The following is a 25,746-nucleotide window of genomic DNA, read 5'->3' as shown; positions in this document are numbered from 1 at the left end:
AAAACAAAGAAAAAGGCATTTTTTTCACAAAATTTACATTTTATTTTATTTATAGCACAAAAAATAAACTCACTAGTGATTAAATACCACTAAAAGAAAGCTCTATTTGTGTGGAAAAAAGGACGCACGTTTCATATGGGTACAGTGTTGGATGACTGAGTAATTGTCATTCAAACTGTGAGAGCGCTGAAAGCTGAAAATTGGTCTGGTCAGGAAGGGGGTGTAAGTGCACTGTATTGAGGTGGTTAAATAAAAGTAAAAATAAAAGTGCAAATAAACACAGACAAATGGCGATTTTTTACCACTTTTATTATAAAACAAAATCTTAACATTCTACAAAAGGTGTGCAATGTATATTCACATCAGAATTGTGTTGTATAGTGGAACCTGGCCATAGAGACAGGCAGGATAGTTACTGAGGACCGCAGTCTCTCCTCATTGGATTGGCTGCTCTGCTCTGCTGTGTTGCATTTAAAATTGAAAAAAAAAAAAAAAAAGCGATCGCTGAAACGGCTGGAGACGGATGAGATTGAAACTCTCACTCCAAATAAAAGCGCATTAGAATAAAGAGCTGCTTTGTTCTCAAGGAAAATTATTCGACTTTTTATAAAATAGAAAATAAAACATAAACTAACCCTTCAGCATGCCTAACTAAGGGGCTCGTGTCAAGCACAGCGTTATGGTGGCAAAAGTTGGGAGGAGATCTGGCCATGTGACCTGTCAAAGTCACATGCTTGCCTCTCCTCCAACCACGGCTCTTTCTCCTATATGGAGCAGAAAGAACTTTGTGGGCATTGCCAGCTACATACCATGTAAACCAAAAATTGCCAGCTACATACCATGGCCTGATTTTTCATGAATGGGATGGGGGTGTTGTGAACAACTAAGAGCAGATAGCGATATCTGATCTATGATGATTTTGTCATCAAAGCCTAAAACATTTTTGGGATGTCCCGGCTGGATTACCACCTAGGTGTGCCCACTACAAAAAGCACAATATCCCTGGGATGCCATTATGCTGACTGGCACCCCAACACACTGTAAACACACCAGCCCTTTAGCCCAGTGGTCTCCAAACTGTGGCCCATTGCTTGCCTTTATCCGGCCCCTGGGGTACTACATCATCTACCGATACCAACAATGGGGCATAATTCTCTACATTGGCACCAATAATGGGCCACTATTCCTCCCACTGATAACCGGGATGGGGCACAATTCATCCGAATGACACCGATAATGAGGCACAATTCTTTCCACTGACACCAAAGATCGGGCATTAAACCCCCCCCCCCCCCTAACGTTGGGACCTTTCCTACTCTCAACCACAGTCCGGCCCCCCTAAAGTCTGAAGGACCATAAACTGGCCCTTTGTTTTGAACGTTTGGAGACCCCCCCCCCCTCGCTTTAGCCCAAAGCAAAGGTGCAAATATTCTGCACATTGCTTTCCCAAGTGAAGGGCGGATACATTTTTTGTAGCCAATTAAGGTATCATTCAAAGTGAAAGAGTTACCTTAGCACAAGTCGCATGTTCATGTGAGTATAGGTATAAATGGGCCCATAGTGACTAGAATACTGCAATCACTGAGCAGCAAATGCTATCACCTGTGATGTATTTCAGTTATCTTGCAAACCTGGCCTGTTAGAGGGGTCCTGAGAACAGGAGTTGAGAACCACTGCTCTAACTTCTGTGCGTCAAACACAAGGCCCGAGGGCCAAATCCGGCCCTCCAGACCGTCTCATGTGGCCCTCGTACCTCTCCGGCAGCTGCAGCATTCCTCGTCTCCACCCCCACTTTGCCTCAGTAGTCGGCAGCAGAGAGGACAAAACTCCTTCAGCAGATCCAGAGAAGCTTGTCTCTTCCACCTCCCATCTTGGCAGCAAAGAGGAGGATAGAACTTCTCTGCCAGATTCCCCCCTCTCTCTCTATGTAGCTGCGGAGAGGCTCATCTCTGTCACACCCCTTCTCAGCAGAGGAGGACGACAGAACTCACCCTGCCAGATCCTGCCTCTCCATGTAGCTGCAGAGAGGCTCGTTTCTGCCACCTGACCATCTCAGCAGTTGGCAGCAAAGAGGACAGAGCTTCTCCACCAGATTCTGGGTCTCTCTCCATGCAGCTGTGTCTTTGCACACCCAGTCTCAGCAGTCAGCTGCAGAGAGGAGAACAGAACTCTTCTGCCAGATCCTATCTTTGCATGCAGCTGCAGAGAGGCTTGTCTCTTCAACCCTCCCATCTCAGCAGCTGGCAGCAAAGAGGATGACAGATCTCCTTTGCAGATCCTGTGTCTCTCTTTGCAGCCGCAGCACCCCCTGGTCTGAGCTTAAAGTAGACGCAGCTGACTGCAGCCCTCCTCCAGACCCTGCACTTCTTTCTACCGCTGCCTCCATCTGCTACTCAGCAGCAGCACATGGTAAGGGGGGGGGGGCACTGTGATGTGATGTAAGGAAGGGTTGGGGGGGGCTTTTGACTTCTGAAGGTGGGGGAGCTCAACATCTGATGTAATGGTGTAAGTGGGAGGGGTGCTCTGGACATCTAGTCTTACAGATACAACTGGCCCTTTGAGGACAATGAGGCCACCGATAAAAGAGGAGTTTGATATCCCTGCACTACTAACTGAACTCGAAAATGTGCCCAAAAAAAGCCAGGCAGAGGGCAAAGGATTAGTCACCAATATTGCTTGTGGTCTCCCTTCTGCTGATCTTTTATGGAATAAAGAACGGTAACTACAAAAGCGTGCATGCCATGTATGAACACCACCAGTCCATTCACAATTGCACCGTATAGGGAGAACAGGCCCTCGGTGAAGACCAAGCTTCAAAACAATCACCCAAAAATCAGGCCAGTTTCTACTGCAGGGGTAAAGCTTGGCCTCAGCCAATTCCCATGTCCCTATTGCTCCCCCTGGTGGTGGGTGGCCTCACTGACAAAGCTCAACTTTTGCAGGAAACCTGTATATTTAAGCTGCTTGCATCAACTGATCGTCTGGACACGCGGCTTTGATCGGTGATAAGCTCAGCTATGCATTTTTATATCCTATGCAGGATCCGAGTTGACCAGGTTGGTGATCAGTTTATATTAAATGCAAATCTTCTATATCGGGGTCTCAACTTTCTAAAACAAAAGAGCCAGTTTACCCATTGTCGGATTTTAGGGGGGGGGGGGGGGGGGCTGGAGTGGCAAGTGGGACTAAACAATGCCACATCAATAGTTTTAGTGGGCGGAATGGTGCCCCACCACCTGCGTTAGTTGAGGGAGGAATGGTGCCCCACCACCGGCGTCAGTTGAGGGAGGAATGGTACCTCAAGGGCTGGATATAGGCCTGCAAAGGCTCAAATCCGGCCCCTGGGCTGCAAATTGGCTACTACTGTTCTAGATCGTAAAATGAATGAAAGTAATAGAACATTTCAAAACAAGTGCTTAGAGATATCAACATTTTCCATAGACCCAAGGCCTACTGTACATGTTACTTATAGGCAAGTAGCCTCATATGTGATCTGCTTTACCTGCCAAATGATTTATAATCCCGTTTAGTCACTCTTATGATTTAAACACCTCTGCCACACTGCATAGCCAGCAGGGTGACTGCTACTGCAGCTTCCTGTGTCACCTACCTGGACGTTTGGGCTATTAAAGCAGATCTCCACCCTTCTCCCCTCAGCTGTGCAAATCGGGCATTTGTTAGTGTTTTTTTTTTTTTTACGTTTTTTTTTTTTTAATGAAAATTCTCTGGCCTGCCCCCACCCCATGCACATCCATTGCCTATGTGAATGTCAGGCACTTTGCCTGCTGTGCCTTCTGGGATATGTATGTCACATATCCCAGATGGCATAGTCCTTGATTGAAAGGTGATTGGGGGGGGGGGGGGCAGGGCCAGGCGGCGCATCTTCATGCAACCGCCGATTGAGCCCAGAAGAGCCGACAGCTTCCAGGCGACGTCACTGAAGATGGCAGCAGTGCGGGGACAGAAAAGAAGCGGCTCTCAGCAGGACAATGCTGAAACCACTGGCTGGGTGATTAACTTAATTGTGCATGACCCACAACTCGGATAACGAGGGGTTAAAAGAGGGGGGTGGATATCGGCCTAAATGAGCTGTTGTGCTGCTGGGATTTTCCCCCATTCACCCCTTTATACATTCCTTAGGAAATTAAAACCCAACCTGTGTGTTTAGACCCCTCCCTCTATTTTTTTTTTTTTTTTTTTAGCCCTTGATGCCCTCTGGGCTCAAAGGAAGTGGGTTGAGTCTGACCCCCTGAACAGATGACAGTCCAGGAAAAGGGGAGAGTATTGCAGCAAGAGCTACTCCTGCTGAGAACTATTTAACCCCAAGCTTGGGGATTAAAGTAGCACCGGGTTATTCTAAAAATATACTGGGAAGGAACTCTGTGCTTGAGATGGAAAAATTAAAAGAAGCCCGTCACCCTGCTGGAGAACAGGAAAGGGGGAATACTATAGGGCAGGAGTCCCCTCAACTCCCCCCCCCCCCCCCCCTCCGGCTGCGGACGGGTTCTGGTCTGTGGCCTACGTGGCGGGGGTTGGCAGCCGGCAGAGCCACCCTCCAACCAAAGGACACAAGTTCCCCTCCCTCTCTGTGGTCAGGAGGAACAAGAAGAGGAGGTAGGAGAGCCAGGTTGGGAACAGGATCTCCGCACACTGGGGAGATCCAAGCTGCAACCCCCATCCTTAGGTGGTCACAGGCCAAACCAACATACCCCTCCGAGGTGGCAAGCTGCACTCCGTGGAGGGGGTTGACTTCCACGTGGCTGGTCCCTGGTGCCAGGGAGGCTGGGGACCGCTGCTGCTATAGTGTGGCAAGCTGTACCCCCCAATACACAGACACACACATATTCTCCCCCCCCCCAAGGTGACAGGCCATCCGTGGAGGGGGTGACTTCTGCACAGCTGGCCGGTCCCTGGTGCCGGGCAGGCTGGGGATTGCTGGTATTGAGTGCAGCAAGCTACACCCCTAACACACAAACACCCCCCCCAAGGTGACAGGCCATCCGTGGCGGGGGTGACTTCTGCACAGCTGGTCCCTGGCAGGCTGGGGATTGCTGGTATAGAGTGCAGCAAGCTACACCCCTAATACACAAACACACCCCCTCAAGGCGATAGGCCATCCGTGGATGGGTTGACGTCTACGAGGCCAGTCCCTGAGGCCAGGGAGGTTGGGGGCCGCTACTAGAGAGTGTCACCTGGGTGACAGCTCTGAGTCTGCTGAAATCACATCCAAGATGGCGGCACCCAGAAGTAGTTTGAGGCCTTTTGAATGACTACAAGGAGGAGGCTTTTACAGGTATATAGCATGCATACATTTAATGCACATATAATCCTATGTGAAGATTTGTACTGAAATGGTCTAGTGACAAGGTCACCAAGTAAGAAAGTCATAGACTATATCATTTTCTCTCTTAAATTGAAACATGGTGGGGGTCGGGGATGCATGAAATAGCTGAACCGTTGTCACCAGGACACGTGATCTGCTGCAGCTTAGCTTGGCCCTCCACCTGGGCATTGCCGGGCTGTATAGCAGATACCCAGTCACGCGACCCAAGTCAAATCCCGGATGGGACACCTATCTGGCTTGCAGATTGTTTACATCTTTTACTGAGCTCACCCCGCTGTGCTATATAGATGCATCGAAGAAAACGTCACTTGTTTGGAAAACTACATTTGAAAGGAAAAAAAAAAAAAAAAAAAAAAAAAAAAACACACATGGGCAAAACCCTCCCCAAAATTCTCTATTCCTATGGGCTCCCTAATGTTGCCCCTCCATCTCCGAGCCTGAGTGTGGCTGTACAAAGTTTTCAGAACAAGACAAAAATGCTGATACAACGATCTAATAACAAAAAAAAATAAAAAAAATATACATTTAATACATTTGAATGAATACAGAGCTGCATTAGTTGGGGTTGCTTTAATCCCCCCCCCACCCCCGTCTCTACCACTATCCAACCACACTGTTCTGAAGTAGAATTGATGAGAGGTAAAAAAAAAGCGTTTTCAGCACCAGGCGCTTGCCCAAGGCCAGTGCCGTCACAACAAGTGCACAGGGAGGGGGGCGTGTCACAGCGGAGCGGGGAGTGTCACAGTGGAGGTAATGGAAGCAAATCTGCTCAGTCTGAGCTCCACAACAAATGAGTGAGCAAACATGGAGGGGGCGTGCCACATCAGAGTGTAGGGAAAGGGGGGGGGGGGGGGGAGTGTCACAGTACAGCGGGGGCAGAACTCATCTCGGTCTGAGCTCCGCAATAAATGTACGGTCAAACATGGAGGGGGCGTGCCACAATACAGCGGGGGCAGAACTCATTTCAGTCTGAGCTCCGCAATAAACGTGCAGTCAATAAACATGGAGTGGGCGTGTCACAGCAGAGCGGGGGCATCACAGTGGAGGTTATGGAAGCAAGTCCACTCAGTCTGAGCGCCACAATAAATGTGCGGTCAATAAACATGGAGTGGGCGTGTCACAGCAGAGCGGGGGCGTGTCACGGCACAGCGGCCAGAATTAACTCATCTCTGTCTGAGCTCCACAATAGGAGTGAGTGAATAAGTCATGCAGGAGGAGAAAAGTGTTGGCATCAATAGCAAAGCCCACAAATTGGGCTTCTGACAGGGGAGGAGCTGCTGAGCTGTAAAAAAAAAAAAAAAAAAAAAAAAAAAAATCAAAAATCAAAGAAGTTACTAGACAATCTTTCAACATTTTCACCTTCAGGTACCTCAATATGAATCTATGAGGCCACAAATGAACTTTTCATTGCTCATGAGATGACTTCTTTAAGGAAGTATAAATTCTGAAGACTGGGAAGTGCCTATAGGAAACTATGTATCTTTGCAAAACAGCTCCCCCTTGTGGTCTCTTCAGTAAACACACGTTTTATTTATTTTTTCCTTTTTTTTTATCAAAAGTGGAATTTCCCTTAAAGTACCAATAAAGCTTATGGGGCAACATCAAAAAAAAATGCATAAACCTCATATGAAATGCACCGAGGGCAGTGTTAATAACTATACCACAATGAGACGTGTAAAACGGAACAGGAAAAGGCAGGTTTAAAGCACTTTTTTTACCTTATAGTTTCAACCGTTAATTTTTAAAATGAAGCATGCTTAATCAAAGCTTGCAAAAAGTAACCTGAACATAATATACAAGAACAAAAAAAAAAAAATAAAAAAAAAAAAATAAAAAAAAAAGGAACAATGGTAAACAGTCTGTACATAGATTATCCTACAAATACATTTACAGAATCATTACTTTGCTGCTTTTTTAGAATCCCTCCATTCTATGCAACCCTTCAATCCGCCTTGAGATGTGCTACATCGTCCATCGTCCCTGGGGGGAGGGGAATTGGGGTTCCCTCTTTGGGGGAAAAAAAAAACCAAAACAGATCATGGCGCCTTTGTGCACAAGATGACGCATGTTTTAGGAGCTCTTTAAATTGAAACAATTATTAAATGAGACGTTTGTCAAATACGCAATCCGTAACGCAGAATAAGAAAACCCAATGCAGATCCTTCAATAATGACACCCAGGAGCACAGAACTCCCCCCCCCCCCCCCCCCCCATGCAAAGGAACAAACAGCATCATGGAGAAGACTTTAGACAGTTTAAAAACATTTTTTTTTTCCTTTTTCTTCGTATTAAAGATTTGAGTCACCGTGTTGTAGTTATGCATAGGAGTTGTTCAAAGATCCGGCAGAGCAAAACCTGGAATCTTCCATGTTTGAAGAAATCTGAGAACAAATCCGGACAAGTTTTTAAATTTTATTTTTGCAGGAAAACACATTTAAAGACTTCTTCCGAGAATAATAATATCTTTAGGAAATCCTTCCATTTTGGCAATTTCAAAGCAGCCGAGCTTGCTGTAAAAATCCAGGATTCTTTTGTCGTCTGGTCTGACTTCACAAAAAGCACCGCGTGATCCTGAGACCGGAGGAGGGTAAAAAACAAAAAAAAAAAAAAACGCATTAGGCACAGGTACATTTTTTTTTTTTCACATTTGACTGCCTGGAAATTGCTACAGTGATTATGATTAAGTGCATTCCTGCGTGAAATGCGTCAATGTTATTGCCTACTCATTGATCTGTGCTTGTCTGTACACTTTGATTTTAAATAAAGCTTTTTGGACCTGCGGTCATCTCTCTACCGTGTCAGATTGTTATGGTGGTGGTATAAGAGCAGGGAGACCTGGGAGAACAAAATGTATGATTTGGGGTGCATTAAGGCGGGCGATGACACCCGTACGGCGTGCAGGTTTCCTTTGCTATTGGGCCTGTATCCATCCCAGGCGGTGAGATGGCAGCCTATAAAAGGTGCATGCAGATTCAACTGCTGCACGAACACAGCCGAACGCCAAAACCTGACATGTGGGCAGGAGCGGCTACATGGGTCCGAACACACACACACACACACACACACACACACACACACACACACACACACACACACACAACGACTGACATGCGGGAAGGAGAGGGTCCCAACACACACAACGACTGACATGCGGGAAGGAGAGGGTCCGAACACACACAACGACTGACATGCGGGAAGGAGAGGGTCCCAACACACACACACACACACACAACGACTGACATGCGGGAAGGAGAGGGTCCGAACACAAACAACGACTGACATGCGGGAAGGAGAGGGTCCGAACACACACAACGACTGACATGCGGGAAGGAGAGGGTCCGAACACACACAACGACTGACATGCGGGAAGGAGAGGGTCCGAACACACACAACGACTGACATGCGGGAAGGAGAGGGTCCGAACACACACACACACACAACGACTGACATGCAGGAAGGAGAGGGTCCGAACACCCACAACGACTGACATGTGGGAAGGAGAGGGTCCAAACACACACACACAACGACTCACATGCGGGAAGGAGAGGGTCCAAACACACACACACACACACACAACGACTCACATGCAGGAAGGAGAGGGTCCAAACACACACATCGACTGACATGCGGGAAGGAGAGGGTCCGAACACACACATCGACTGACATGCGGGAAGGAGAGGGTCCGAACATACACAACGACTGACATGTGGAAAGGAGAGGGTCCGAACACACACAACGACTGACATGCAGGAAGGAGAGGGTCCGAACACACACAACGACTGACATGCAGGAAGGAGAGGGTCCGAACACACACAACGACTGACGTGCAGGAAGGAGAGGGTCCGAACACACACAACGACTGACGTGCAGGAAGGAGAGGGTCCGAACACACACAACGACTGACATGTGGGAAGGAGAGGGTCCAAACACACACACAACGACTCACATGCGGGAAGGAGAGGGTCCAAACACACACACACACACACACACACACACCACGACTCACATGCAGGAAGGAGAGGGTCCAAACACACACATCGACTGACATGCGGGAAGGAGAGGGTCCGAACACACACATCGACTGACATGCGGGAAGGAGAGGGTCTGAACACACACATCGACTGACATGCGGGAAGGAGAGGGTCCGAACATACACAACGACTGACATGTGGAAAGGAGAGGGTCCGAACACACACAACGACTGACATGCAGGAAGGAGAGGGTCCGAACACACACAACGACTGACGTGCAGGAAGGAGAGGGTCCGAACACACACAACGACTGACGTGCAGGAAGGAGAGGGTCCGAACACACACAACGACTGACGTGCAGGAAGGAGAGGGTCCGAACACACACAACGACTGACGTGCAGGAAGGAGAGGGTCCGAACACACACAACGACTGACGTGCAGGAAGGAGAGGGTCCGAACACACACAACGACTGACGTGCAGGAAGGAGAGGGTCCGAACACACACAACGACTGACGTGCAGGAAGGAGAGGGTCCGAACACACACAACGACTGACGTGCAGGAAGGAGAGGGTCCGAACACACACAACGACTGACGTGCAGGAAGGAGAGGGTCCGAACACACACAACGACTGACGTGCAGGAAGGAGAGGGTCCAAACATACAACGACTGACATGCAAGAAAGAGGGTCCGAACACACAAGCCATCTGACATGCAGGAAGGAGAGGGTCCGAACACCCACAACGACTGACATGTGGGAAGGAGAGGGTCCAAACACACACACAACGACTCACATGCGGGAAGGAGAGGGTCCAAACACACACACACACACACACAACGACTCACATGCAGGAAGGAGAGGGTCCAAACACACACATCGACTGACATGCGGGAAGGAGAGGGTCCGAACACACACATCGACTGACATGCGGGAAGGAGAGGGTCCGAACATACACAACGACTGACATGTGGAAAGGAGAGGGTCCGAACACACACAACGACTGACATGCAGGAAGGAGAGGGTCCGAACACACACAACGACTGACATGCAGGAAGGAGAGGGTCCGAACACACACAACGACTGACGTGCAGGAAGGAGAGGGTCCGAACACACACAACGACTGACGTGCAGGAAGGAGAGGGTCCGAACACACACAACGACTGACATGTGGGAAGGAGAGGGTCCAAACACACACACAACGACTCACATGCGGGAAGGAGAGGGTCCAAACACACACACACACACACACACACACCACGACTCACATGCAGGAAGGAGAGGGTCCAAACACACACATCGACTGACATGCGGGAAGGAGAGGGTCCGAACACACACATCGACTGACATGCGGGAAGGAGAGGGTCTGAACACACACATCGACTGACATGCGGGAAGGAGAGGGTCCGAACATACACAACGACTGACATGTGGAAAGGAGAGGGTCCGAACACACACAACGACTGACATGCAGGAAGGAGAGGGTCCGAACACACACAACGACTGACGTGCAGGAAGGAGAGGGTCCGAACACACACAACGACTGACGTGCAGGAAGGAGAGGGTCCGAACACACACAACGACTGACGTGCAGGAAGGAGAGGGTCCGAACACACACAACGACTGACGTGCAGGAAGGAGAGGGTCCGAACACACACAACGACTGACGTGCAGGAAGGAGAGGGTCCGAACACACACAACGACTGACGTGCAGGAAGGAGAGGGTCCGAACACACACAACGACTGACGTGCAGGAAGGAGAGGGTCCGAACACACACAACGACTGACGTGCAGGAAGGAGAGGGTCCGAACACACACAACGACTGACATGCAGGAAGGAGAGGGTCCAAACATACAACGACTGACATGCAAGAAAGAGGGTCCGAACACACAAGCCATCTGACATGCAGGAAGGAGGGAGTCCGAACACACACCGTCTGAAACGCAGGCAGGAGCAGGTGCATGGGTCCGAAACTCAGATGGTGCGTGTTCAGACCCATGCAACCGCATGTCAACATTTTGGCTGTGTCCATGCAGCTGCTGCATCCACCTCTATAGGCTGCCCGCACTCCTAAAATGTCCAAACAAGGAATCCGATTATTTGGTGCTCTGGTTCCAGGTGTCCTCCAAGCAGTTAATACAGAAAGCAAACACAATATGAAGAGCCAGCAACTCAAACATACGTGTTCAAGTCTTTACTTGCTACATAGCTGTGACAATGAAAAGCCATTGTCATTTAAAAAAATAAATAAAATCATGTTATACTTACCTCCTCTGTGCAGTTTGTTTTGCACAGAGCAGCCTGGATCCTCCTCTTCTCGGTTTCCTCTTTGTTGCTCCCAGCCCCTTCCTCTTTTGAGTGCCCCTCATCCAGCAGCTTGCTACAGGGGGCACCCAAGCTGAGTCAGAGCTCTATGTATCCATTCAGACATGGAGCCCCGACCCGGCCCCCCCCTTCTCCCCTGACTGGCTGACTGACATATGCGGGAGCCAATTGTGCCGATGCTCTGTCTCAGCCAATCAGGAGAAGTGTACTGGATGGCTGAGGAGATCGTGTGTGGACATCGCTGGAGAGAGGAGGAACTCTGGTAAGTAATAAGGGGGGGCTGCTACACACAGATTTTTTATTTCAATGCATAGAATGCATTGAGATAAAAAAAACCTTCTGCCTTTACAACTCCTTTACCACTAGCCGACCACGCTATAGCAAAATGGCGGCTACAGCGCAGTCGACTCTGGGAGGGCGTCAAAGCATCAACGCTCTACTGTGATCGCACATGGCGCGCTCCGATTGCTGTGTCCTTCAGCGTAAACGGCCAATCACAGTGGCACTTCACCAAGTGATCTGCTGTGCTCAATCACAGCTGATAACGATGTAAACACACTTTCCAGTTCACAGGCATTCCTCTCCTCAACTGTCACAGTGCGAGGAGAGTGCCGGTAAACCGGCTAGTGTAAAAGGGGACATCCACACTGATAATCAGCCCTCATCAGAGCAGCCTCATTAAAGAAGAAAAATTTCCTGTTTGCAAAATTTTAGAACAGCCTAACAAAAAAAGTTTGTTTTATTTGGAAAATGTTTGGTCTTATTTGTTTAGCAAAAAAATGACCACCAAATGAAAGCTCCACACCAAATGTGTGAAAAAAAAATGCCAAGTTTCATATGGGTACAGCCCTTGGGGCTTTCACACTGGAGTCTGAGGAGCAGTTCTTTTAGGGCGCTTCGCAGGCACTATTTTAAGACCCCTTTCACACCGAGGGAGTTAAAAATACTGCCTGCAATCCACCCTCAAATAGCTGCTCCATTATCTGCAGTGTGAAAGTCAGAGGGCGGGCGGTTTTAACCCTTTCCCCGCCGCTAGTGGGGGTTAAAAGCACTCCGCTAGTGGGGGTTAAAAGCACTCCGCTAGCGGCTGAAACGTGCCGCAAATCCGGCGGTCAAATACCCCTAAAAATAGCAGCGTTTTACCGCCGATGCTATGGGCGGCTCTGTGTGAAAGGGCTCTTAGTGCCTACAAAGTGCCCCAGTGTGAAAGGGGTCTAACAGAGCTCCCTCTCCTGATCAAATCTGCTTTTCCCATTTGGATCCAAATTCCCCCAACACACTTTTTGTAAAACCGGGAAGTTACTGGGCAGGGCTGACAGCACCGCTTGGGATTTTAGTGCAGCAAAAACAAGCAGTGTAAAGAAACAGAAAAAAAAAAAACTATCTGGGGTTTAAAAAAAAAAAAAAAATCAAAAAAAAAAAAAAAATCAAAAAAAAAAAAAAATCAAAAAAAAAAAAAAATCTGCTGTCTGGACTTACCATTGGCTTTCAGAGAAGACAGGAGGCACCCCATCATCCCTTTGGCTACGCTGGGATCCGTCACCTTCTTGTGAATGTCCACTTTTATTAATGAGGGAAAGTTAGCGAGGAATGTGTCCGGTAAGATATCCTGCTCTTCATGAAAACTTAGCATGATTTTCTACACAAATAAATCACAAATCAAAATCAGAACTAGAAGATACAAATACAATATAACAACCAGATAAGTATTTGTAAACAATACTTAAACCAAAAAAAAACCCCACAAAAAAGCAAAAAATAGGAAATAAATGGAAATATTGGCTGGACTGACCATCAAAACATGGGATCAGACCGGACACGGAATCAGGGCGTCCCAAGGACTAAGAAAACTAGAGGGTCCCCAGAAATAAGAAATTTTGTACTCACCGTAAAATCCTTTTCTCTGAAGTTCATTGACGGACAAAAGCACCTTTAACCCTTTCCCGCCGAGCGTACGCAGATCTGCGTACTCGGCTTCCGGGGGGTATACAGGGATGATGCCCGCACCTGCAGGCATCATCCCGGTACCGTTTTGTTCAGCGGGCGATTGGCTATCCAGGCATAACAACCGATGCGGCTAAAAGCCGCTCGGCTGTTATGCCGGAGGAGCGGGAGGGGACGTCCCCCCCCTCCCGCCGCCTCCCGCCGCTGTTACCGGTGCTCCCGCTCGATCGGGAGCACCGATTCCTGCTGAGATGCCTCCGGCTGCTGGGGAGGAACTGGAACAAAGCCGTAATCGGCTTCGTTCCAGTCTCCTCATAGTAAACACGGAAGCGACGTCATGACGTCAACTTCCTGTTTAATCGGCTGCCAATGGCGCCGGTTTAAAAAAAATATCCGGTATTCAGAATCGCAGTTTTCGGCGATCTGAATACACTGAAGTGTAAAGGAGGGGTGGGAGGTCTTTTAGACCCCCGATCCCTCCATAAAGAGTACCTGTCACCGCCTATTACTGTCACAAGGGATGTTTACATTCCTTGTGAAAGCAATAAAAGTGATCAAATTTTTTTTTATTATTTTAAACAATTTAGTCATTTTAAAATAAATAAAATAATAAAAAAAAAAAATTTAAGCGCCCGCCGTTCCCGCGAGCTCGCAAAGCAAAGAAAACGCATACTGAAGTCGCGCCCGCGTATGTAAACGGTGTTCAAATCACACATGTGAGGTATCGCCGCGATCGTCAGAGCGAGAGCAATAATTCTAGCACTAGACCTCCTCTAACGCTAACCTAGTAACCGTAAAAAATGTTTAAAGCGTCGCCTATTGAGATTTTTAGGTACCGTACTTTGTCGTCAATCCACAAGTGCGTGCAATTATAAAGTGTGACATGTTTGGTATCTATTTACTCGGCGTAACATTATCTTTCACATTATGCAAAAAAAAAAAAAAAGGGATCATTTTATTGTTTTTTTTTTTCTAAATTCATGAAAGTGTCCCTTTTCCCAAAAAGTTGCATTTAAAACACCGCTGCGCAAATACCGTGTGACATAAAATATTGCAACAATCGCCGTTTTATTCTCTAGAGTCTCTGTTAAAAAAATATATATAATGTTTGGGGGTTCCAAGTAATTTTCTAGTAGAAAATATGGATTTTAACTTGTAAACACCAAATTCCAAAAATAGGCTTAGTCATGAAAGGGTTAATCTTGACCTTAGGGTTATATCGCCACCTTCAGGAGAGGACTAGGCAGAATATGTAAGAAACAGCAAAACAACTGCACAGTACCGCCCAGGGGAGGTCCTACTGGCTATAATCCCCTCACTCTACTTCCAGCAGCTCTGTTCGTCAAAAAGCAGTACAAACATAAATAGGAGGGGAGGGTGCTGTGTCCGTCAATGAATTTCAGAGAAAAGGATTTTACAGCAAGTACAAAAATCCTATTTTCTCTTTCATTCATTGACGGACACAGCACCTTTAATCTTGACCTTAGGGACGTCCCCAAGCAGTGTCAAAAAACAAGGGGTGGGAACAGCAAGAAAATAAACTCCACCCATAACAACCAGAACTCCTCAACAGAGGAGTTGCAACCTTAAACAGCCACCTGCAAAACCTTGAGGCCGAAGCATGCATTTGAAGATGCGCTCACATTAACCTTGTAAAATTTACTGAAATTGAACAGACCAGGTAACAGACGCTTGATGTTAGAAAGCCCAGGAGGCACCAATTGCCCTGGTAGAATGTGCCGTGACAGGAAAGGGGGCCCCCTTATGACATAAGCCTGAATCACGATCTATCTTATCCACCGAGAAATGGTGACCGACGAGACCACCAGGCCCTTCTTCCGACCAGCCGCCAATACAAACAGCGAGTCCGACCTCAGGAAAGGAGCCGTAGCAGATAGATACACCCACAGAGCCCGGACCACGTCCAAAGAATGCAAGACAACCTCTTTTGGATGTGACAGCTGAGGACATAAGGACAGAAGCACAATGTCCTCATTTAGATGAAAGGCCAAAACAACCGCTGGAAGAAACAAAGGTTGCGGACACAGCCCCGCCTTATCTTTGAGGAGGATCAAATGGGGAGACTTGCAAGACAAGGCTGCCGAGAAACACGCTGCTCTGCCCACTGCAGGATGTGAGCGACCGCCAGTGCTGCAGCCAAGCTCCCTGTCTCTCGATCGACATACTGGCGTTGTCTGACTAGATCCTGACCAGACGCCCCTGCAGCCTGTGTGACCATGTGGAGAGGCACGGCCTGATCGCCCGAAGCTCCAGCACATTGATCGGCAGGCGGGATTCTTCATGCATCCAGCAACCCTGGGCTGACAATACACCCCAAACCCCCCCCCCAGCCGGTCAGGCTGGCATCCGTTGTGATCACCGTCCAATGAAGAGGAAAGAGCGACTTCCGGGGCCGAAGGGCCGGAGACCTCAGCCACCAGAGAAGAGACTCCCTGACTAGCTGGCTCACTCGAAATTGGACAATCCGGAAATGTCGGAGATTTTTCACATTTAGACAAGATCTCTTTCTGCAAGACTCAAGTGTGGAATTGAGCATACGGTACAGCCTCGAAAGTGGCTACCATGAGACCCAGGACTCGCATGCAAAAAAAATGCAGCGACAACCACCTGCGGGACACCAAAAAGTTAATTGCAGCTTGAAGAGTCTGCGGCTTGTCTGAAGGGAGAAAGACTATCGCCTCTGAGGAGTCCAGAATCAAGCCTAGGTACTCCAGGCGTTGTCGGCACCAACAACGACTTCTGGAGGTTCAGTACCCAACTCCCGAAGAGTCTGTATGGTGATCACCACATCCTCCCTTAATTCTGAGGCGGCAGCTGCTCTCAGAAGGAGGTTGTCCAGGTAACCCACGATTGCGATCCCTTGTTACCTTAGCAATGACAGAATTTGGGCGAGCACCTTGGTGAAGGCTATTGGTGCTGACGCTAGGCCAAAAGGGAGAGCTACAAATTGGTAGTGCTCGTCCCCGACCGCAAATCGTAGAAACCTCTGATGCATATGGGGACATGCAAGTATGCGTCCTTGATGTCCAGGGACGCCAAGAAATCCCCCCCGATGGAGTGCAGCTACCACAGAGGGAACCGATTCCATCCTGAACCTTGGTACTTTCACAAAGCCATTGAGGGCCTTGAGTTCCAGGACCGGACAGACCCCTTCCTTCTTTGGGACTACAAACAGATTGGAGAATCCCTGAAACCTTTCTGGCATTGAAACAGGTACTATCACTCCATGCAGCAGCAGGTCCTGTACTGCCCGGAACAGGGCTACCCGACGAGCCGGAAAAAGATGAAGGCTAGAGGGCAAAAAATCTGTTTGGTGGACAAGAAAGAATTCATCTTGTATCCTAATGAAACCAGTTCACAGACCCACTGGTAGGAAAGGAGGGAGGTCCACCGGGCTGCAAACTCCCGAAGGCCACCTCCCACCCGAGAGTCGGGTGGGGGCAAACCTTCATGCAGCAACAGATTTGCTCGCAGGTTTGTTTGGCTTGCAAAACCAGGCACACTTCTGAAAAGGAGGGCCCCTGCGTACGACATGGCTCCTTACCCTTCCTGGACTGTGGGAGCAAAGTACTCTTTCCCACAGTAACATTCTTAATAATGTCATCCAGCGAGGTACCAAATAGCCTCTCCCCCTGGAAGGGCAAATCCGCCAGTGCTTTCTTAGAAGCCTGGTCCGCAGACCAGCATTTTAGCCAAATCAGTTGACATAGCACCACAACTGATACTGAGGCTCTAGAAAGCAAGGGGGCCGTATCTAAGGCCGCATCACAGACATACTTCAGGACTTGCACCAACTGGTCTGCCAGTTCCACGCAGACACTGGGAAACCTGTCGCTTCTCCAACTCACGGTGCAACAATTTAGCCAGGGGGGTCAACGACCGGAGGAGATGTCCATTTTTTTCCAGGAAACTCAAAGTGGTAAAGCACCACCATCCGTCTCGGGACTGAAAAGGCCCGCTGCGGGCTTCCCCACTCCTTGTAAAACAAACTTATCAAAATAAGTTAGTTAGGGAAACACAGTGCGGGCCGGCTTGTGGGACCCAAAAAGGGACAGACACCTCTAAAGAAGCCCACGCCATATCCTCCATCTTTAGGGTATCCCGCACCGCTGTAATGAGTGCTCCTACTAGTGCTTTTTCCTGCGCTGACCCAGACATGGAGTCATCCTCACTGTCCGAATGGTCCTGGTCCACATCCTCAAACGACAGCACAGGGGCCGCCTGCCACAGCGGGACCCGAGTCTGAATCAGAGCTTTCCCCAGAAGACGGTGGGGTGATGGGGCGTTTTTACCCCCCCCTTGTGCCCGCACGCCACCCCCAACCTAGCAACAAAGGACTCCAGGACCGCCGACAGAGCGTCCATAGGCACCGCAGGTGCAGGGGAACCAGTTGCGATAACAGTTGTCTGGGGGAGGAAGAGCCAGCTTCTGATGCCATGCTGACCCACTCTCACCTGTCACTACTAGGGACCTAAGGCAAGCCACACAAAATGCCCACCCTCCAAGCTGCCACAGACTGAGGGGCCCCCCGCAGGACTCACCACCCTGACCCAGGTACTGCGCTGACGCCACCCACTCTCCCCTGTGCCAGCCACGAGGTGTTCTGTGCGAGTTTTGCGCTGTTCCAGAATGAACCAGCTTCCCAGCGCCAAGGTAAAAAAACTGAGGCTACTAAAAAATGGCTGCCGGCCGCCAAGAAAATGGCAGCCGGACTTCCAGAAAATGGGCGATTAATAAAACTGGCCACGGCCACCCCATATGTCATACACACAGATACCCAAACCAAAACCAGTGAAAAAGACACGCGTACCAACCACCGCAGCCCCGTGCCAGGACCCATAGCCCCCCCCCAGAGGACCCCTAGCCAGGTACGTGCACCGCACCCCCCTATGCCCAGTCACGCAGCAGCCCATAACATGGGGAGGAGGGAGAGGAGAAAGGGAGAGGGAGAGAAGAAAGGGAGAGGGAGAGAAGAAAGGGAGAGGGAGAGAAGAAAGGGAGAGGGAGAGAAGAAAGGGAGAGGGAGAGAAGAAAGGGAGAGGGAGAGAAGAAAGGGAGAGGGAGAGGGAGAGAAGAAAGGGAGAGGGAGAGGAGAAAGGGAGAGGGAGAGGGAGAGAAGAAAGGGAGAGTGAGAGACCTCCTAGTCGACCTCCCATGGAATGCCCAGCTGCTCCATCCTGCCAAGACAGGTGGAACCATATTTACCCCTCCAGCAGGGACTGCTGGACGCATTCCACGGACAGACCCATCACCCGAGCAGTACGGGGAGGCTGGCGGCCACGGCACACTGCGACACGGACATAAGTAGCCCGATCATGTGTGGCCCAGAGCATATAGCTCACTGGCCGCCCCTGGATCAGACGGGCATGTTGTGGCCTACCCAGCATGTAGCTAAGGTCTGCTCACGCTCAATGGCCAGGCTGGGGAGACTACCAGGATCTATATTATCCAGCCTGTCACCCAACCTGGCTGTTGATTGCAGATCACAGTAATCAAAAAGCAGAAAAGAAAAAATTCCCAGGGCAAATGGTCCCCACCGGGAGCCAGATCCTTCTACAAGAGGCAGAAAAAAAATGAGCTGCTGGAAGCAGAGTGAGGGGTTATAACCACTAGGATCGCCCCTTGGGTGGTACTGTGCAGTTTTGCTGTTTTTACATGTTCTGCTTAGTCCTCTCCTGAAGGTGGCGATATAATCCTAAGGTCAAGATTAAAGGTCCTGTGTCCGTCGATGAACGAAAGAGAAAACTAGAGGTTCTCAGGACAAAGGGAAAGCAGGGGGTCATGGGGAAAAAAAAAAAAAAAAAGCAGATAGACGTTTCTAATCCTTCCCCACCCTACCAAAATTGCTTCTGCTGTTCTCAGTTTCCCAACTAGAGAGAACAAAAAAGCCTGCCAAGTGCTGCTGTAATGTGGCATAAGAGAGTCCTCCTGACCGATCTTGGACCCAGTGCTTGCTATTTACAGGTTCCCACCAGTATGGGAAGCATCCCCAAGGAGGACACAGGCATTAAAATAAGTCTAAAGTTTCTAACTCATGCCCACTTTAATCTAAAACAATCATTTGCTGCTGGCTACAAACATTCCCCTTTCCTGCTTATATATCAGCCCAACAAAGCTCCAACATACTAACTCCACTCCAAACAAGATCATTTGCTGTGAAGTTGGCAATTAAATTGATGCCACTTAACCAAGTCAGATACTTCCAAGCCTGTGCGTGACCCCCAAATAGTGCCCTGCTGTATTGAGCAGCGTCTTCCGTGGTCTAAAGCTCAATACACACGCTCCGAACACGTTGTGCCACTGGAAAACCAGATTTCGATCAGTGCTTGCAGCCAATGTCTGAGCGCTGATCTGTGTATTCTTTGGGGTGGGGAAGAGTCCCACCTTGTCAGAATGCCATAGAAGAGCGGGAGAGATCCCTGCATCAGCAATGCTTGTGTTAAAGCGGTAGTAAACCCGCACATTTTTTTTTTTTTTTTTTAAACCTGCAAAGCAAAAGGCATAATGAGCTAGTATGCACCGCATACTAGCTCATTATGAAATACTTACCTTAGAACGAGGCCCCGACATCTGGCCCGATCCACGCTGAGGGAGCTGACATGCTCCCTCTGCGTTTCTTCCGGGTATCGCGGCTCCGGCGCTGTGAGTGGCCGGAGCCGCGATATCGTCACTCCCGCGCATGCGTGCGGGAGATTTCATTCCGGCCGCCGGCCACTGCCGGATTTTCAGGCCGAGAATCCCCTTGTGCGCATGCGCCGCTGCAGTCAGCAGGGCGCATACCGAGGGGGATATCTCCTAGACCGTACAGGTTTAGGAGATATTTTTTTTACCTACAGGTAAGCCTTATTATAGGCTTTCCTGTAGGTAAAAGTTTAAAAATCGAGTATACAACCACTTTAAGGCAGGGATTGGTTACTTTTTGTTCAATCTGTTGATTGAATGAAAAAACAAAACAAAAACACTACAAGTATACCCTACTTAAAGTGGTTCTAAAAAGGAGGAAGGCTTTTTACCTTAATCCATTCTATGCATGAAGGTAAAAAACCTAGGTCAGTGGCAGGTATCCTCGGCCCTCCAGGGGCCGCGCTCAGTGTGTGAATGAAAGCAGGAGCGTGGCTCAGGAGCAAGCTTGCTCAAGTGCCGCCATAGCAAGAGGGGGGGGCGACGACAGTCAAAAGGAGATTGAAAACCCCCCCTACAAGCTTTAACCAGACACTAATAGAAGTCTTAAGACTGCTATAAACTGCTGATGAGAAAAGGTATTTAGCGGTTTATATTTACTAAAAATAATTGCATTTCCATGTTCTGTGTACTGTGGGAGACCAGATATAGCGACTCAAGGCTCCTGGGTTTAGTAACACTTTGGGTCTGAAGTGCAGTCAGCAGTCTTAACGCCATGGCAAAACAATAAAACCAAGTAAACAAACTGGGGGGGAGGGGTAAGGGGGACACAAACAATATCATTCTGGTACCTCTGCTGCTGACAACTCTTTATCCGCCTTGGGTTTGCTGTATTTTTCCTGCATGAAGGGGATCCAGGAATGTTTGCACTTGTTGAGATATGGAGTGACATCCACAGTTCCCACCGCATAGCCACAGATACCATCCTCATCCTCCAGCACAAAGCAATAGTCCAGGCTGTGAGACAGAAGCCCACCGACGAGCCTACATGAGAAAAAAAAAAAAAAGAAGAACATTTTAGCTGCCAATGCATTTCTTCAGAAGTTAGAACGCTATTGATTTATCGCCTGTTTAAAGCCCCAGCTATGGGCTGCAGGAAGAATCACCCTTTTAGTGATGTCTCCCTGCACTGCAAGGGTTAAATGCTTGGTAAGTCTAGGGGTGGAGGAATAAGCTGTAATATTTACCTTGGTCCTCATTCTGGCAGGCTTCCACAGTGCTGTGCGACCTGACCCCCCCCCCCCCGTCACTCTGCCAACATCACGTACACAAGGATGGCGAGGGCTTGCCCACAACCCACAGGGGCAGCAAAGAGGGTCCCAGGGACATATCCATCAGGTACATTGTTCACTTTGATGGGCTCTACTAATCCACAAGGGGTCCACTCAGATGTATAGGGGGGCACCCCCAACTGGGGCCCAGCCCCCACGTATAGGGGGGCACCCCCAACTGGGGCCCAGCCCCCACGTATAGGGGGGCACCCCCAACTGGGGCCCAGCCCCCACGTATAGGGGGGCACCCCCAACTGGGGCCCAGCCCCCACGTATAGGGGGGCACCCCCAACTGGGGCCCAGCCCCCACGTATAGGGGGGCACCCCCAACTGGGGCCCAGCCCCCACGTATAGGGGGGCACCCCCAACTGGGGCCCAGCCCCCACGTATAGGGGGGGCACCCCCAACTGGGGCCCAGCCCCCACGTATAGGGGGGCAACCCCAACTGGGGCCCAGCCCCCACGTATAGGGGGGCAACCCCAACTGGGGCCCAGCCCCCACGTATAGGGGGGCAACCCCAACTGGGGCCCAGCCCCCACGTATAGGGGGGCAACCCCAACTGGGGCCCAGCCCCCACGTATAGGGGGGCACTCTGATGAGAGAACCTGATATATTTTGAATAGACATAAAACTACAATCTAAGGGCCCTTTCACACTACCACGACTTCAAAGTTTGTGCGATTTTGCTGCAACTTGGCTGCAATTTTAAGGAATACCTGTGTAAACTTGGTCTATGGACCACAACTCGCATCAAAGTCAGACCAAAGAAGTACAGGGACTACTATGAAATCTGTATGATTTGAAGTCGCACAGATATGAATGGTAATCATGGGGTACGACTTGTCAATGCGGCTTTGCAGTCCTAAGTCGCAGGACAAGTCGCACAAGCGTGAAAGGGACCTAAGCCATAGCACAAAATTGAGGTTTGGACCTAGTCTGGAAGAAAATTTTTAGCGACTGGACCTCCTTGACTAATACAGGCCATACACGGTCGAATTTCGAACGAATTTTCTTTTCAAAATCAGAAAATTCGTTTTTTTTTGTGATCCGATGACGCCACCATTGATTTTCGAAATTCGGCCGACCTAGCCTTCAATTTCACCTCATGTTGCTACAGAAAAGAATTTTCTTGGCTGGGAATCTTCTTTTCTCTCTGTAAATTTTCTTTCATCTCCGTACATTTTCTTTTCTTATTATGTTTCTCGCACGATTCTCCCATCATTGATTAGAAAATCGTTCGTTTTTCTAAAAATTTCCAACATGTCCGATTCCTCAAATTTTATTTCTGAACGAAAATCGGCTGTTGCTGCAGCCCACTAATGGTGCGAAATTCATACGAAAATTCTTACATACGATTTTCGAAAGAAAATTCTTTCGAAATTCGAACCGTGTTTGGCCGGCATAAGTCATCACCCCTGCTTTAGATAGATACTTACTTATCTCCAATCAGGTCAGGCTGACTTTCGAACGGTAAGTCATCCATGGCATCATCATACATTTCTCTGCAGATCTTGTACACCGAGGCCTATAAAAACAGCAAACGTTTATCTTTGACCAACATCATTGTTCACAATCGCTGCTCATCATCCTGATACTTCGCCTGGTGCTCATTAGTAAAGGATTTCAAAAGTGAACTACATCAGAGGAAAAGCTTGTGGTGTGTCCCTGTATTTCCATCCCCTACTATTCAGAACTGCGGCTCTATTAGAAATTCTAATGCTACAGATATTCTTAACTTTAGGCCTCATTCACACAGCCACAGAGGGTTGTGCATACTTCTGCTCCTTGGAGTCACAGGTGTGGGTGTGTGTGTGTGTACAGCAGAGTCCAGCAGCCTGTAACCACTTGCCAACCGCAATACGGATATACACGTTGCAGTTTGCGTTTGCTATGGATTAAGGGTGAAGCCATCAGCCATAACCCTGATCTATGTATTTTTTTTCCTTCAGCCAGTTTTCTCATAAAAGCAGTCAGAACGGCTCATTAGCCACTGGATGGCTTTCCCCATTCCCCCTGTGCCGCTCGCCAGCGTTTTTCAGGCTTACTGTTTATGCAGGCGCACTAGGCTGGCCTGCCACAGAGGCAATAGACTACTAGATCGTCTTATCGCCTCTATGGGGCTTGGAGGACTGGAGTGACGTCATGTCAACCTGGCCACCCTCCAGTGCCATAGGTGTCAAACTGGGAGCCCTCCAGCTGTAAAACGACAAGTCCCATGATGCATTGCAAGGCTGACAGTTTCAAGCATGACTCCCTCAGGCAGAGGCATGATGGGACTTGTAGTTCCACAACACCTGGAGTTTGACACCCCTGATCTAGGTGGAGCAGAGAGACCGTTTACTTTTTAAAGCAAAAGATCAAAAATCTTTTTTTTTTTCTATCTTTTTTTTTTTCTATCTTTTTTTTTTTTTTTTTAAAGCAAAAGGTACAGGAGATATGGGGGGGGGGGGGTTCTGACCCCATCATCCTTATTTCTAGTACAAGGGATGTTGCGAGGACCCCGTCATGCTTATTTCTAGTACAAGGGATGTTGCGAGGACCCCGTCATGCTTATTTCTAGTACAAGGGATGTTGCGAGGACCCCGTCATCCTTATTTCTAGTACAAGGGATGTTGCGAGGACCCCGTCATGCTTATTTCTAGTACAAGGGATGTTGCGAGGACCCCGTCATGCTTATTTCTAGTACAAGGGATGTTGCGAGGACCCCGTCATCCTTATTTCTAGTACAAGGGATGTTGCGAGGACCCCGTCATGCTTATTTCTAGTACAAGGGATGTTTGCAAAACCATAATTTAAAAAAATTAAATAAAAATCTAACATTTACAATTACTTTAAATGAATAGGCCCCACTAGGTCAGCTGTTTATTTCTACTCACCTCATCTTTTGGGTAATACGGTCGTATCGTGTACATCTTAGAGGTGGGTGTCAGGGGAGGAGGCTGAAAAAAGAGGTCATTTGCTGCCTCAATTGGAAGCAAACGCTGTGAAAAATAAGAAGGAAATAAATCAGATAAAGAAAGCAAAACTTACGAAAAACAAAAAATACCACTGCAGGTGGTTCTCAGCAAAAGGTGGTACATCGAGGGTGTTCTGGGCAGCAGCTACGCACCACTTTGCACAAGATAAGCCCAGACTGCCGGGTAGCAGAGAGGATTGGTCTGAAGAGGGTTAACTGTGACAAAGAGGAGGTGTGTCGCCTTACCTCGCAGCATTACCGCAACATGCAGCGCGCAACGGCACCTGTGAGAGGGGGAAAAAAAATGCTAGCGCGTGAAATTCCATGAACAAATTATTAGTGGTCACCCCAAAATCACCGCTACGGATTAATTTTTACAAATAGGAATTTGTCACTTTTATTTTTGGTCTTCAGCACTTCTTTGGTCATGGAATTTCGGCGGTTAGCCAAGCATGCGCACACGCGCGCTCGCAGGCGCAAAAAGGACAGGCGCTGCGCGACCTGCAAAGGAACAATGTGAAATGCAACTACTCGCAGCGCAACCCCTGGCACTTTTGGAAACACAACATCTCCTCCACCTGAAAAAACAGGATGGTTAAGTAAACGAGGAAAAAAATATATATATATATGAATTCTTAAAGAAATTAGATTGTTACAGTCAAAGCCTTCAGCAGACCAAGCCTTTCACTTCCTCAGATGCACAGAAATATTGGTTTGAACATAAAGTGTGAAAATAAAGTTATTGAGTTTTGAATTCATGTTGATACCTGGAACTCTCCAGCTAGACCTCCTCTAAAGGCCCAGGGCTCTTGGTCTCCACTTAAGAACTGTGCTGAAGATTGACTACGACACCCTGTTGAAATCAGATCCAAGCGGAGAACGTTACATGAAGGGGGTTTGAGAGTCTACGTGTCCAGCAATATATTTAAGACGTGGAGAGGGCTCTCTAACTTCTGACAAGTCTTTTTTGCGCATTCCAGGCTGTAATAATCCTGTGCATTGTCAAAATTCAAGAGTACCCCCTTGGAAAGGCTTACAGAGGTCTTCCAGTTACATGCTGATGAGGTACGAAAAGACTGCACATAAATGTTTATCTAGCCCCCAAGAGAATGGTGTCCTGTGCTTTGCTAGCAGGGTTTGGGCAATGGCAATGCATTCTTTTGATGCTGAAATGGACATGCAAGGCCAAGTTGCTTTAAAACTTAAGTTATCATATTAAACCTCAACCAAAATAA

The 25,746-nt window shown here is 48.6% G+C and overlaps 1 protein-coding gene across 1 annotated transcript in view; it reads right to left on the bottom strand.

Annotated features, from left to right (window-relative positions):
- Window positions 1–292: 292 nt before the first annotated feature.
- The window catches only part of OGA (O-GlcNAcase), a 96,611-nt gene continuing 71,157 nt past the window's right edge, over window positions 293–25,746 (bottom strand). The window contains 6 exon segments of the mRNA XM_077455681.1: window positions 293–7,915; window positions 13,118–13,277; window positions 21,076–21,268; window positions 22,992–23,080; window positions 24,432–24,536; window positions 25,279–25,364. Coding sequence (XP_077311807.1) covers window positions 7,779–7,915; window positions 13,118–13,277; window positions 21,076–21,268; window positions 22,992–23,080; window positions 24,432–24,536; window positions 25,279–25,364 — 770 coding nt within the window. The 3' untranslated portion in view covers window positions 293–7,778.

This window comes from Lithobates pipiens, unplaced genomic scaffold (assembly GCF_037356315.1).
Source record: "Lithobates pipiens isolate NorthernLeopardFrog02 unplaced genomic scaffold, aLitPip1_a1.2 Scaffold_25, whole genome shotgun sequence".
Taxonomy (NCBI): Eukaryota; Metazoa; Chordata; class Amphibia; order Anura; family Ranidae; genus Lithobates; species Lithobates pipiens.
The sequence above is the reverse complement of the archived record's forward strand: the minus strand, read 5'-3'. Positions and strand labels throughout refer to the sequence as shown.